The 14,778-nt window shown below is 38.9% G+C and overlaps 1 protein-coding gene across 2 annotated transcripts in view; it reads right to left on the bottom strand.

Annotated features, from left to right (window-relative positions):
- Positions 1-14,486, bottom strand: part of IL15RA (interleukin 15 receptor subunit alpha) — a 41,457-nt gene extending 26,971 nt beyond the window's left edge. For both annotated transcript variants that reach the window (XM_087420857.1, XM_087420858.1), the window contains exon 1: positions 14,384-14,486. In XM_087420857.1, the coding sequence (XP_087276983.1) occupies positions 14,384-14,471 (88 nt within the window). In that variant the 5' untranslated portion in view covers positions 14,472-14,486. The remainder of the gene's footprint in view (positions 1-14,383) is intronic.
- Positions 14,487-14,778: the final 292 nt, after the last annotated feature.

The raw sequence follows: 14,778 nt of genomic DNA, 5'->3' as shown, positions 1-14,778 counted from the left end.
ATGGGTTTTTCTATTTCTACAAAAAATATCATTTGGATTTTGATAGGGATTGCATTGAATCTGTAGATTACTTTGGGTAGTATTGACATTTTAACAATTTTAAGTCTTCCAATCCATGAACATGGGCTGTTTTTCCATTTATTTACATCTTTAATTTCGTTCAGCAATATTTTGTAGTTTTCATTATACAAGTCTTTCTCCTTGTTGGTTAAGTTTATTTCTAAGTATTTTATTCTTTTCGATGCTATTGAAAATAGAATTGTTTTTGTAATTTCCTTTTCAGATTGTTCATTGCTAGTGTATAGAAATAAACTGATTTTTGAGTGTTGACTTTGTATCCTGCTACTTTGCTGAATTCATTTAGTCTAACAGTTTTTTTGTGGAATTTTTAGAGTTTTCTACATATAAGATCATACTTGCTGCAAACAGAGGTAATTTTACTTTTTCCTTTCCAATTTGGATGCCTTTTGTTTCTTTTCCTTGCTTAATTGCTGTGGTTAGAACTTCCAGTACTACGTTGAATAGAAGTGGTGAAAGCAGGCATCCTTGCCTTATTCTTGATCTTAGAGGAAAAGCTTTAAGTCTTTCACCATTGAGTATAATGTTCACTGTGGGTTTTCACATATGGTTTTTATTACATTGCCATAGTTTCCTTCTATTCCTAGTATTTTGAGTGTTTTTATCATGCAAGTGTGTTGAATTTTGTCAAATACTTTTTCTGCATCAATTGGAATGATTGTGTGTTTTTTCCCCTTCATTCTGTTAATGTGGTGTATTACATCAATCCATTTTCATATGTTGAACCATCCTTGCATTCCAGGAACAAATCTCACTTGGTCATGGTGTACAAGCCTTTTAACATACTGCTGAATTCAGTTTGCTAGTATTTTGTTAAGGATTTTTGCATCAATGTTCATAAGGGATATTAGTCTGTAGTTTTCTTTTCTTATAGTGTCTTTGTCTGGCTTTGGTATCAGGGTAATGCTGGCCTCACAGAATGAGTTAGGAAGTGTGCCCTCTTCTTCAATTTTTCCTACCTCCTTGGTAGGTTTTGTGTTTCTAGAAATTTGGCTATTTTAACTAGGTTATCCAATTTATTGGTGTACAATTGTTCATAGCACACTTTTATAATCCTTTTTATTTCTGTAGAATTGGTAGTAATAGCCCCACTTTCATTTCCTATTTTAGTAATTTGAGTCTTCTCTCTTTTTTTCTTAGTCCATCTAGCTAAAAGCTAGTTGATTTTGTTGAGCTTTTCAGAGAACCAACTTTTGATTTCATTGATTTTCTCTTGTTTTTCTATTCTCTATTTCATTTATCTCTGTTCTAATCATTATTTTTTCCTTCCTTCTTCTAGCTTTGGCTTTAGTTTGTTCTTTTTCTAGTTCCTTGAGGTATAAAGTTAGGTTGTTGATTTGAGATCTTTCTTGTTTTTTAATGTAAGTGTGTATCGCTATAAATTTCCCTCTTAGGACAACTTTTACTGTATCCCATAAGTTTTGGTATGTTGTGTTTTTGTTTTCCTTCATCTCTAAATATTTTCTAATTTCCCTTGTGATTTTTTTCTTTGATCTATTGGTTGTTTTAAAGTGCGTGGTTTAATTTCCCCAATTTTGTGAATTTTCCAGTTTTCCTTCTGTAATTGATCTCTAACTTCATCCTATTGTGGTCAGAGAAGATACTTTATATGATACTTATCTTTTTAAACTCTATTGAGACTTAATTTGTAGCCTGACATATGGTCTATCCTGGAAAACGTCCCATGTGAATCAAGAAGAATGTGTGTGCTGTTGTTGTTGGGTAGAGTGTTCTGTATATATCTGTTGGATCTAGATGGTCTACTGTGTTGTTTAAGTCCTCTGTTTCCTCACTTATCGTCTGTCTAGTTGTTCTATCCATTCTTGTGAGTAGGGTATTGAAGTCTCCAAATATTATTGTGGAACTGTCTATTTCTCCCTTCAATTCTATCAATTTTTGCTTCATACATTTAGATGGTCTGCTATGATGTGCATAAATCTTTATAATTGTTATATTTTCTCACTATATTGAAACTTTTATTAATATATAATGTCTTTCTTTGTCTCTGTAACCTTTTTTGATTTAAAGTCTACTTTGTCTGATATTAGTATAGCCATCCTTGCTCTCTTTGGGTTACTATTTGCATGGAATATTTTTTTCTATCCTTTCACTGTCAATCTATTTGTGTTGTTGGATCTTAAGTTAGTCTCTTGTAGACAGATCATGTGTTTTTATCCATTCTGCCAATCTCTGTCTTTTCAGTGGAGAGTTTAATCCATTTACATTTAAAGTAATTACTGATATGGAGGGAATTGCTTCTGTCATTTTGCTATTTGTTTTCTACATGCCTTATAGCTTTTTTGTCCCTCATTTTCTACATTAGTGTCTTCTTTTGTGTTTACTTGATTTTATGTCATGAAATGTTTAAATTATTTTCTCATTTTCTTTTGCATATATTTTACAGCTCTTTTCTTTGTGGTTACCATGGGGATTACATTTAATACCCTAAAGTTATAACACTCTATTTGAATCTATACCAGCTTAACTTCAATAACATACAAAAACTCTGTTACTTTCAAGCTCTGTCACTGTTATTGATGTCACAAAGTTACATCTTTACATATCGTGTGCCCCAAAACATAAACTAACAATTCTTTTAAATACTTCAGTCTCTTAAATTTTGTAGAAAACAAGATTTGGAGTTACAAACCAAAGTTACAATAATACTACCTTTTACACTAATAATTTTTTTCTTTAAATGTGTTAATCTCTTAAATCATGTAGAAAACAAAAAGTGCAGTTACAAACCATTGCTAAAATAATACTAGCTTTTATAATTGCTCATGTATTTATCTTTATTGAGATCTTTATTTCTCCATACAGCTTCAAGTTATGGTCTAGTGTCCTTCTATTTAACTTTGTAGGACTCCCTTGACCATTTATTGCAGGTCAGTTTCAGTGGCACTGAACTCCCCCAACTTTGGTTATCTGGGAATGTCTTAATTTCTCCCTGACTTTTGAAGGCAATTTTGCTCGATATAGGTTGGCAGTTTTTTCCTTTTAGCACTGTGAATATATTGGCTCATTGCCCTCTGGCCTCCAAAGTTTCTGATGAGAAATCTGCTGATAATTTTATTAGAGATCCTTTGTATGTAATTACTTGCTTCTCTCTTGCTGCTTTCAGGATTCTCTCTGTCTTTGTCTTTTGAAAGTTTGATTATAATGTGTCTCGGTGTGGGTCTCTTTTGAGTCCATCTTACTTGGAGTTCACTGAGCTTCTTGGACATTTATATTCCTATCTTTCACCAAATTTTGGGAATTTTCTGCCAAATTGTTTCTTCAAATATTCTGTCTGTTCCTTTCTCTCTTACTTCTCCTTCTGAGATTCACACAATGTGTATGTTGGCCTGTTTGATGGTGTCCCACAGGTCCCTTAGGCTCTGTTCACTTTTCTTCAATATCTTTTATTTCTATTTCTCAGACTTGATAATTTCTGTGGTCCAATCTTCAAGTTCGTAATTCTTTTTTCTGCCTGTTCAAATCTGCCTTTGAATCCCTCTAGTGAATTTATCGTTTGAGTTATTGTGCTTTTCAGCTCTAGAATTTCTTTTTGGTTTCTTTTTAGGTTTTCTGTCTCTTTATTGATATTTCCACTTGTTCCTACATCATTTTCTTTGACTTTCTCCACATCTTCCTCTAGTTCTATAAGCATCTTTAAAACAGCTGTTTTAAAGTCTTTGTCTAGTATATCTGCCATCAGGTCTTTATCAGGGACAATTTCTATTGATTTATTTTTTTCTTTTGAATGGATTATACATTCCTGTTTCTTTCTATGACTTGTGATTTTTTGTTGAAGACTAGACAGTTGAATCTAATAATGTGGTAACTCTGGAAACCAGAGTCACCCTCTATCTCAGGGTTTACCATTTTTTATAATTTTTTATTGTTGCAGGCTGTCTCTGTGCCAAGGGTCAGCCTGAGGTATAAACTTAAGGTCTTCTCAGGTCTTTTATCAACTTTCTGCTGGACTTGTGTGGTCACTTTCTCATTTTCCCCGTATATGCAGTTGTTTTTGAATGTCCTAGTCTTTAATGTCTGGCTCCCAAAATGGGAAAAAAGAGGAAAATGAAGAGGGGGGACAAAGGGATGCCAGCCATTTCAATCCCCTGGAGGTTACTTCAACTGGTCTGGGAGTGGCTTGCAACAATAGAGAGAGATGCAACAACAACGGCTGCCTCCCTCTCTGGCAGCCTCTTTTTTGATCAGAAGTACCAATCAGTGGTCACAGCACAGATCCCTGATATTTGTAGGACAGGGTCCTTTTTGCCCACCCTCCCTCCTGCAAGTTATATGCCAGCTGCCCCAGAAACACCTGTACAGCTGCCTGCCATGTGCCTAAGAGTGGGGTATGGGTAGCTGCTACTGTGCTAAGAGCTGAAATTGATGGCAATTTACTGTCTATGTCCTCCCCTGGAAGCTGCAAGCCTTCAATAGATTCCAGAGTTATAAAATAATTATATCAGACAGATTCTGTTAGTGCAATTATTGTCTAGGTGGGGAAATAGATTCCTGATGCTTCCTACTCTGCCCTCTTCCCAGAATCCTCTCTATTTTACCCTAATATTTTGAATGAATGTTTCCCTGGATATATAATTCTAGGCAGATGGCTTTTCTCTTCATCACTTGGAAGCTTTCTAGCTTTTATTGTTGCTGTTGCTACTGAAAAGCCCACTATGTGTCTAATTATTGTTTCTTTGTCATTAATTGTGTTTTCTCTTTGGATACTTAAGATCTTCTCTAGGTATTTGGTGTTCTGCAGATTCATTACAACATTACAATGGTTCTTTTTTTGTGTGTGTGTGAGGAAGATCGGCCCTGAGCTAACATCTGCCAATCCTCCTCTTTTTTTTGGTGAGGAAGACTGGCCCTGGGCTAACATCCATGCCCATCTTTCTCCACTTTACATGGGATGCTGCCACAGCATGGCTTGCCAAGCAGTGTGTCAGTGTGCACCCAGGATCCGAACCGGTGAACCCTGGGCCGGCGCAGCAGAGTGCGCGCACTTAACCGCTTGTGCCACAGGGCCGGCCCCTACGATGGTTCTTGATATGGGTTTCTTTTTGTTTGTCTTGCTTAGGGTGTTTCTCAAATTTGACCATCCATGTCTTTGATGTCTTTGAGCATTTCTGGAAAATACTAGCCATTATCTCCTTGAATATTATCTCTTCTTCATTGTCCCTATTATCGTCTTCTGGAACTCTGATCATATGATTCTTATTCTATCTGTCTTAGTCAGTTTGGGCTTCTATAACAAAATACCATAGACTGGGTGACAACAAACATGTATTTCTCACAGTTCTGGAGATTGGAAGTCCAAGATTAGGGTGCCATCATGGTCAGGGAATGGTAAGAGCCCTCTTCCTGATTTACATACTGCCACCTTCTTGCTATATCCTCACATGGTGGAGAGAAAGAGCTCTCTGGTCTCTTCCTCTTCTTATAAGGGCACTAATCCCATCATGGCTTCACCCTCATCACCTCAACTAAACCAAATTACCTCCCAAAGGGCCCACCTCCAAATACCACAAACATTCAGTCAATAGCTCTATCCTTCATACTTTTTTTAAAGATTTTATTTATTTATTTATTTTCCCCCAAAAGCCCTAGTAGATAGTTGTATGTCATAGTTGCACATCCTTCTAGTTGCTGTATGTGGGACATGGCCTCAGCATGGCCGGAGAAGCGGTGCTTCAGTGCGTGCCCGGGATCCGAACCCAGGCCGCCAGCAGCGGAGCGCGCACTTAACCGCTAAGCCACGGGGCCGGCCCATCCTTCATACCTTTTAAACTCCCCTATTCAGCATCTGTTTCTCTGTGCTATACTCTGACTAATTTCTTTGGACCTATCTTCTAGTTCACTAATTTATCTGCAGCTAGCTATAATTTGATGTTTAACTTCTCTATTGAATTTTTAAATCAATATTTGAATGTTGATTGTTTGCAGTTGATTATATGTTTATTGTTGATAAGTATTTACCAGAGTAGGTCAATAATTAGTTAGTCACAGAATTTGTATTCAAGGCAGGATAGTTGCCTCAGAGTACCCTCCTCCTTGGCACCCTCCTCCTCTTCTGTACATTCTTAAAACACTTTTTATTGTGAAAATCCCACAAAGTAAATAAAATGTTTTAACATATTAACGAAAGTTATTTTAGCTTCCAGTCTGATAGTTCCAATTTCTGGTTCTTCTCTGAATCTTGTTTTGTTTATTGCTTTATTTCTTGACAGTGGGATTTTTGTTTTTGTTATTATTGTTGTTGCTTTTTTGTGTATCTTATAATTTTTCAGTGAATGCTGGACCGTATGTGTAGAACTGAGGTAAACAGTATTTATGCCTGAAAACGGGAACACGTCTTCTGCTAGACGGATAGTGTGGGGGATTGAGTCAATCTAGTCAGTTGTTGACTTGAGTTTGGATTTTGTTGTTGCTATGGTTACCTTCAGAAAACAATTGTCTTCAAATTCCTCTTCTCTATTCCTCTGTGAAGGGTGGGGGCTGGACTGTCAGAGGATTTTTCTCAGTGTACCTGCCCCACCCTCATCTTTTGTCTTTCTCTGTGTATCTAAACCACAAGGGGGTATCTCTCCACACTCTTGCCCACCCCATCCCACCCTTAGCAGCTGACTGCTCTGCTTGTTTCTGGGGTGTTTGCTTGCCTGGAGGTGGTGGGGTCAGGAAATTTTCTGTCATCCTAGTCCAGCCTCAGTCTTAGGCAGGCCCTGTGTGCCTGGATCTCAGGGTTGGAGCTTTCAGTTATATTGCACCTTCCTTTCATGGTAGCCAACCTCTCCCTTGTATCTATAACAGATTTTGTGCAGGGAAAAGCTTCCTTCCCCTCTTCCAGCAGTAGGGGACCTCCAATGGTATTGGAATAGGATCCTGAGCCAGGACTAAGTATATGTGGGTTTATTTCTGGACTTGCTATTCTGTTCCATTGGTATAGGTGTCTATTTGTTAATCTTAACACCAATACCGTGCTGTCTTGATTGTAGTAAGTCTTGAAGTCAGGTAGCGTAAATCCTCCAACTTTGTTAATCAATTTCAAAGTTAAGTTTGGTCCTTTAATGAATTTTAGAATCAGCGTATCAATTTCTACCAAAAAAACAAAAACAAAACCAAAAAACCTTGCTGAAAGTTTGATTAGAATTGCATTAAATCTATAGATCAAGTTGAGGAAGAATTGAAATCTTAATAATAGTGAATTTTCTCAATATCCACAAACACAGTATCTCTCTCAATTTATTTAAGTCTTCATAATTTATCTCAGAAATATTTTATAGTTTTCAGTGTACCAATTTTGTACATCTTTTTTCAGATGTATTCCTAAGTATTTCATGTTCTTATGCCAATGCAAATAGTATTATTTTTATTCCAATTTGTAGTTGTTTGTTGCTAGTATTTAGTATATTAACATTTGTAAATTGTGTATTCTGCAGCCTTGCTAAACTCACTTATTCTAATAGCATTTTTGTAGATTCCATAGGATTTTCTATGGAGATAATCATCTCGTGGATTATTTGAGTATTTTTGATGATTCCACTTTATCTTCCTTGTTGGCTCACAACTATAACTCTTTATTGTATTATTTTAGTGGTTGCTTTAGGGTTTATAGTACATATCTTTACCTCATCACAGTTTACCCTCATGTGACATTATTCTATTTCATATATATATATATATACTTCCATTTCTCTCCTCCCAGCCTTTGTGCTATTGCTGTCATATATTTTGCTTCTACATATATTATATACCCACAACACATTGTTATTATTTTTGCTTTAAACAGTCAATTACATATTTTATTGGCTATGGATTTTAATAGATGTTTGCTCTATATTCATCATTTCTGGGTGTTTTGTAGCAGGTGGGTTTTTCAGAATATCTACTCTATCATTTTGCTGAAAAAGGAAGTCTACTAGTGCTCTTTCCATTGTGAACAGTCCCCAAACAAAGATAAATCCATGAATAATTGATATATGAACTCACAAGTATATCATATACTGCAGCCAACCCAATCAGGCACATGATGCCCAGTTACTTTAAAAGCTAGGCTCTCTCATAAGTACATTGGAGGTAATACCTTTGATTGTATCAATAACTTTTCATTTCCACAGGCCTTAATCACATCTTTTGATATTTCTATTATCATATATATTCCCCTATAACATTGTTCCCTAGATATTCAATGTAAGCAAGTCTCATGTTGTTTACAATATTGTAAGCTCCTTCAAGGTGGTGAATATATTTCACAGTTGGTACTCTCACAATGCTAAGCCCAGTATGTGATAGGTATTTTCTGAAGTTAGTGGCTTACGAATACAGAGAATGGAATGGACGAAGTAATCGAAATAGGAGTAAACTTAAGGTTCTGGGATTTTCAAAACTCTTGTGTAGCCAAAAAACATACGAAACAAGTCCTAACGATCATTTAAACAAAGTCACCAAAATAGTGTATTGGACCACACCTCTTTCTACTTCCCAGAACCTGTGAATCAGACTTCTTTATCTGTCAAGTCAGTTTACACAGTCCAACATGTGTTAAGTAGCCCTGGCCTAGTCTCATATCCAGAGTTCAGATGTTATCAGGTTAGCACGCCCCTCCTGTTCTTGAAGGAGAGTCAGAATCCATTCCAATACATCCTTTCTCTTATGCTACCATTTAAATGCCTACAACATGCTAAGTGTGGTAGAACAAAAAGAAGTATAAGATGTGATTTCTGCCCTCAAGAAGCTCACTGTGAGCGGAAAAGCATAAGTACCTGAATAAGCTGAAAGGCTGAAAAGTATCAAAAGCATAATGGCCTCCACGTTCACAGTAATCCATTTTCCTTCATTATTTTTCTAGCTGAAATGCCTGTCAAGGCAACACATTTCCTTGTGACACTCACTGTAAGTACGGCCTGTGCCCAGGTCACTGCCCTTAACTCATCAATTGTATTCTTTCTCTCTCAGGCTCGTTAACTGAGCTTCCGAACATGCCTTTTGTGTGGTCGGTGAATTCCTCATAGTTCAAGTTCTTAAGTAATGACTTCTGAAGGTCTGGAAGAGTTGAGTGGCTATAGGATGACGGGCAAAAGGAGAAGAAAGAAATACACTCTGCACTTGTAGGACTCAAGAGGACATCTGCCCCCTCTTCCCTCCCTAACTGACACTGCCTTGCTTCAGGATTTCATCACCACTTACAGGAACTATTGCAAAAGCCTCTGGCTTAGTTCCTGCCTCCAGACCCTCTTGATGACAGTTTATTCTTCACACTCTTTACAAGAGTAACCCTTCCACCATGCAGCTCCAGTAAGATCCCTCCTGCCCAGAGAACTTCAATGGCTCCCCACCGCACAGAAGAAAATCGAGTCTTTCCAAGTAGAAAACATTCAAATAACATCAACCATGTGTAATGAGTAACACCGATACGACTCCAAGAGGGAATATGACTCCATACTAGGGGATTTTATACATTTATTCACTTAGTTACATACTATTTGGTAAAATCAATTTGGCAAAAGTGATTTAGCCCAAAGCAAGTTATTGAAGTGATGATTTGATTGAAAAAGAATATCCCCAGAGACATTTCTGCCATTTTTTTGTTTTTAGACTTTGAGGAGTTTCCCCTTGCCTTTTTTGTTCTATATGACTAATTTTCATCCAGTTATTCTTACTCTGTGCTGTTTAGAAAATCAAACATTTTGAAACAACCTGAATATCCCACCATAGGAAGGTAACTGAAGCCTACACACAGCTCTAGCAATAAGGAATTGTTTAAACAAACTGTAGAGGATTAAAATGTATGTATAGTATGCACAAACGTTATATGCAGTGACTTTATAGAACTTTATTTTGAGCAATTTGCAAAATGTATAAAGTCATGAAAAGATTACCAAACAAGATCAGCTACAATTAATTAAAAATAAATTAGAAAAAAGCCCAAAATTCTAGATCTTTTTTGTTATTTCTTTTGTAGTTTTATTTACTTTTCTTATTACAAAAGCAATTCAAGTTATGAGAGAAAAATAAGACAGACAACTACATACACACGACCCATAATAGCTCCCTACTCAATGACAACTACTTCTAGATCTTCTAGTAAAAACTCAGTCATATGATACATACTATTTGAAAGAAACTCCATTTTATTTATGCATCCTCCACTGTTGAACATTTATGTTGACTTCAACAAATCTAATATTTTGTATATTTTAAGTTTTTATCACTTTTTTCCTATGAGTAGCAGCACAAAGCAATAATAAGTAGATAAAATTGATTTGAAATAAAACATAAAAGGTTTGGACAAAACTCCCCAGAATTCTGAAAAAATGGTTTAAAAAAAAGTTTAAAGTCACATAAGTTGTAAAACCACGCCCAAGTGCAATAACACCCTGTACAACCAAACCCCAACTGGTGAGCAGGAATATTCATCTTCAAACAAATCATCATCTTCTCCAGCCGCTTTTGGTAAATCACCTGCAGCCTTTCAGATTGTGAGAATCTTTAGGAAGTAAACGACTACCTGCCGAAGATGAAGGATTTCCCCTTCAAATCAGGCCTTTTGAATAATACAGATGACAACAACTTGCTGTGTCTATTAGCACTGTAAACTAGCAGGACCAGATCTGAGACTATATTATTTACTCAGCTAGTGATAAGGAATGAGCTGCTCTCTATAATTTCTAACTAGGATCATACTACCAAATAGCAGATTTAATAATTTGGGTCCACTTCTCTTCGAAGCTTACTTAAAAGCATCAGGCACCCTCGCTTCTCATAGCTCATTGTCCGTCTTTACACCAATACCACACTGTCTTAATTACTGTAACTTTATAATATGTCTCAAAATCAGAAATGTTGTTCCTCCAACTCAGTTCTTTTTCAAAGTTATTTTGGCCATACTAAGTTTTTTTGCATTTCCGTGTGAATTTTGGAATCAGTTTGTCAATGTCTTCAAGAAAGCCTGCTGGGATTTTGATTTGGGGAGAACTGACACCTTAATGATATTGATTTGTCCAATCCATGAACATGGTATATCTCTCCATTTGTTTAGATCTTCTTTAATGTCTCTCAGCAATGGTTTGTGGTTTTCAATGGACAGGTCTTTCTCATCTTTTGTCAGATTTATCCCTAAGTATTTCATATTTTTTGATGCTATTACAAATGATATTTTTAAAAATTCAATTTCCAATTGCTCATTGCTAACGTATAGAAATATAATTGATCTTTATATATTGATGTTTTGTCTACAGCAACTAACATATATGGACAGCTGATGTTCGAAATAGGTGTAAGAGCAATTCAGCAGAGATAATCTTTTCAACAAATGCTGCTGGAACAATTGGATATCCATGTGCAAAAAACCCAAAACCAAACCAGTACAAAACCTTCAATCCACATTTCACATGTAAAAAGTTAACTCAAAATGAATCATAGACATAAATGTAAAATCTAAAGCTATAAAACTTCTAGAAGAAAACCTTTATGACCTTGAGTTAGGCAAAGATTTTTTAGATATGACACTGAAAGCATAATACATAAAAGAACAAATTAATAAGTTGAACTTCATCAAAATTAAAATTTTTTGCTCTTCATCAAACACTGTTAAGAGAATGAAAAGACAAGGCACATATATTCTGAGAAAATATTTGCAAATCATGTATCTGATACAGGATTTGTATCCAGAATATATAAAGAACTCTCAAAACTCAATAATAATTCAACAACTCGAATTTTAAAAAGGGAAAAATGTTTCACCAGACGCTTTACCACAGAAGATATATTGATGGCAAATAAGCACATGAAAAGATGCTCAACATCATTAGTTATTAGGAAAATGCAAATTAAAACTATGAGAGACCACTACACACCTATTAGAATGGCTACAATTAAGACTGACCACACAAGAATTCTGTAACTATGTGAGATGATGAATGTGTTAACTAACCCTATTGTAGTAATTATTTTACAATATGTATATTTATCAAATTATCGTGTTATACACTTTAAACTTATGCAATGTTATATGCCAATTATAACTCAATAAAGCTGGGGAAAAAATTTTAAAAGGTAAAAAAAAAAAAGACTGACCATATCAGGTACTGACAAGAGTGTGGAGGAATTGGAACTCTCACACACTGCTGGTGGGAGTGTAAAATAGTACCATTACTTTGGAAAATGGTTTGGTAGTTTCTTAAATTAAACATACCCATGTCATATGATCCAGCCATTCCACTCCTAGCCATTTTTCCTACCCAAGAGAAAAGAAAGCCTATGTCCACACAAAAACCTATGTGTGAATGTTCACAGCAGCTTTATATATAATAACCAAAACCCAGAAACAACTCAAATGTCTGTTAACAAGTGAATGGATAAACAAACTGTGCAATATCCATGCAATGGAATACTACTCAGCAATAAAGAGGATGAACTATTGATACAAGTTACAACACAGATGGAGAATTCTCAGAATAATTACTATGAGCAAAAGAAGCTAGACAAGAAAGAGTATATACTGTACGATTCCATTTATATAAAATTCTAGAAAATGCAACAAATCAGTAGTCACAGAAAGCGGACCGTGGTTGTCCGGGGGAGAGGGCTGGTTGGGAGGTAAGGATTATGCAGGACATGAGCGAACTTTCCGTAGTGATGATTATGTTTACTCTCTTGATTGTGGTGATGGTTCCATGAGTGTATACATTTACCTCTAAACTCATCAAATCGTGCAGTTTAAACTCATGCAGTTTATTATCTATCAATTATACCTCAATAAAGCTATTTAAGAAAAACAGACATCAGGAGAGGCCAGACGGCAGCAGTACCTTTGTGAGGTCAAAGATCCAGGCTGTAGTTGATGAGCCTTAGAGACCTTGCCTGCAGGGTTCCTCTCTGCGCTTTGAAGCCGACAGCTCATCCTTGCTGGGCTCTGAAAGCTGCATTTCACTTTCACATTGTGCAAGAGAGTTGTCCCAGTCCACTGGCTAACTCCAGCATCTCCTCAGGGATCATGCCGGACACTGGCTAGCCAGCTGGCAGGAACTGACCAGGTCACCAACACAACTCAGATCCTCAGATGTGGGGAAAAATCCAAACATAGTCTCAGGAAAATAAAACTTCATGAAACTTCACAGAGCTATGGGATTCACACCAAACCAGCCAAGAGTAACTGTGGATGGATAGCTCTCATCAAGTACTGGGTGGACTGGCCCACCTGGATGTAAATTATTGGGAGTCTTGCCTTAAACACACACACACACACACACACACACACACACGCAGAGATCATGGGGTTACTACCTCTCCTGCAGAGTCAATGGATGGCCTTCAGTGAGTCCCTGACTCCAAAACTACATGCAAGTTTTGTAACTATGTGCATTCATGCATTTTTCTGGGGAGAGTATTCGTAGCTTTCATCAGACCCTCAAAGAGCTCCCTGACTGTAAAGAGATTAAGAAGTGCCAACATGGGTAAACCCAAGCTCATCTGTCCTTTCTCCTCCCTTCTCTCTAGCTCCAGGATAAACACCGAGTCACTCATTCGCTTCCTGCCACTGAGATTACATCTATGCCACCTATGTTTTTCTCAAATACAGTAAGCCATCACCAACTTCATTCCCTCTTGAATACACTGTCATCACCAACTTCATTCCTTCTCGAACACACTAAGACATCACCAACTTCACTTGTTCCCCCTTTGCCCGGGAGCGCGTACTCCAGGCCGCCCCCACCCCCTCCCCAAGCACGCCCTCTCACGGTTTCCTGCTACCTAAGAACTTGAGTTGTTTTCAGGTCTCCAGGTGTGCAACTTGCCCGACACGTTTTCTCTCGCCGGGGACGCAGTCCCTACCGCGTCCTACCACCACCCACCCATATCATTTGCTTTTGTCTGAGTTTAGACACAGGGTGGTTTTCTTTGCGACACGGGCACAGCTTTCCTCGTGGGGCTCGGAGAGCCACGCTCTCGTATTTCTCGAAACAGCTGTACAACTCCAACTCGGAGCCCCCATTGCAAATCCTGGCGATCCCCTTTACCTCGAAAATTGGGAAGACGCAGAATTAAAAGCCTGGCCCCTGGGCTCCCTCCCTTGGGTGACCAGGCAAGGCGGGCTGGGTAGGGGCGCAGGGGCCAGCGCTCTGCTCTCCCCACAGCTCCCTCCACGTGTCCCCGGCGCGCGGGCGCAGCGCCCCCTCCCCGATCCCCGGTGGGCGCACACCCCTTTCCTCGCCGACCCACTCGCGACCGCGGTAGGGCGCTGGCTGCCGCCCCCCTCGGGCGCCCCGGCCCCTTCCGCCGCCCCCCGGGGGCGCACGCCTGTCCCTACCCGGAGTCACCGGCGGCCGGAGCAGCAGCAGCAGCAGCAGCGCGGGGAGGGCGCTGACCCGGCAGCCCCGGAGCCGCCGCCGGGCCATGGCCCGCCGCTCGCCGCGCCCCCGCCGGCCACCTCCCGGAGTCGCAGCGGCCGGGCCGCCCCGCCGCCCGCGCCTGCGGATGCCCGACGGTCCCGGAGGAGGCGGCGGGCGCAGCTCCCGACACTGGCCGCCCCGCGAGTCGCATTCGCTTTCGCTTTTGCTTTAGCCACCGGAGGGCTGGGGAGAGGTGAGGAGCGGTGACAGATCCGTGACTCAGCATCCCCACCCACTCTAGAAAAAGCCCTGGCACCGCCGTGACCCCCGCGCCGCAGACCCGGTCCCCGAGCGCCGCCGGCCGCGTGGAGCG

Source organism: Ceratotherium simum, chromosome 32, assembly GCF_057802395.1.
Source record: "Ceratotherium simum simum isolate JZ-2026a chromosome 32, ASM5780239v1, whole genome shotgun sequence".
In the NCBI taxonomy this organism is placed as follows: Eukaryota; Metazoa; Chordata; class Mammalia; order Perissodactyla; family Rhinocerotidae; genus Ceratotherium; species Ceratotherium simum.
This window is presented reverse-complemented; position numbering and strand designations above follow the sequence as displayed.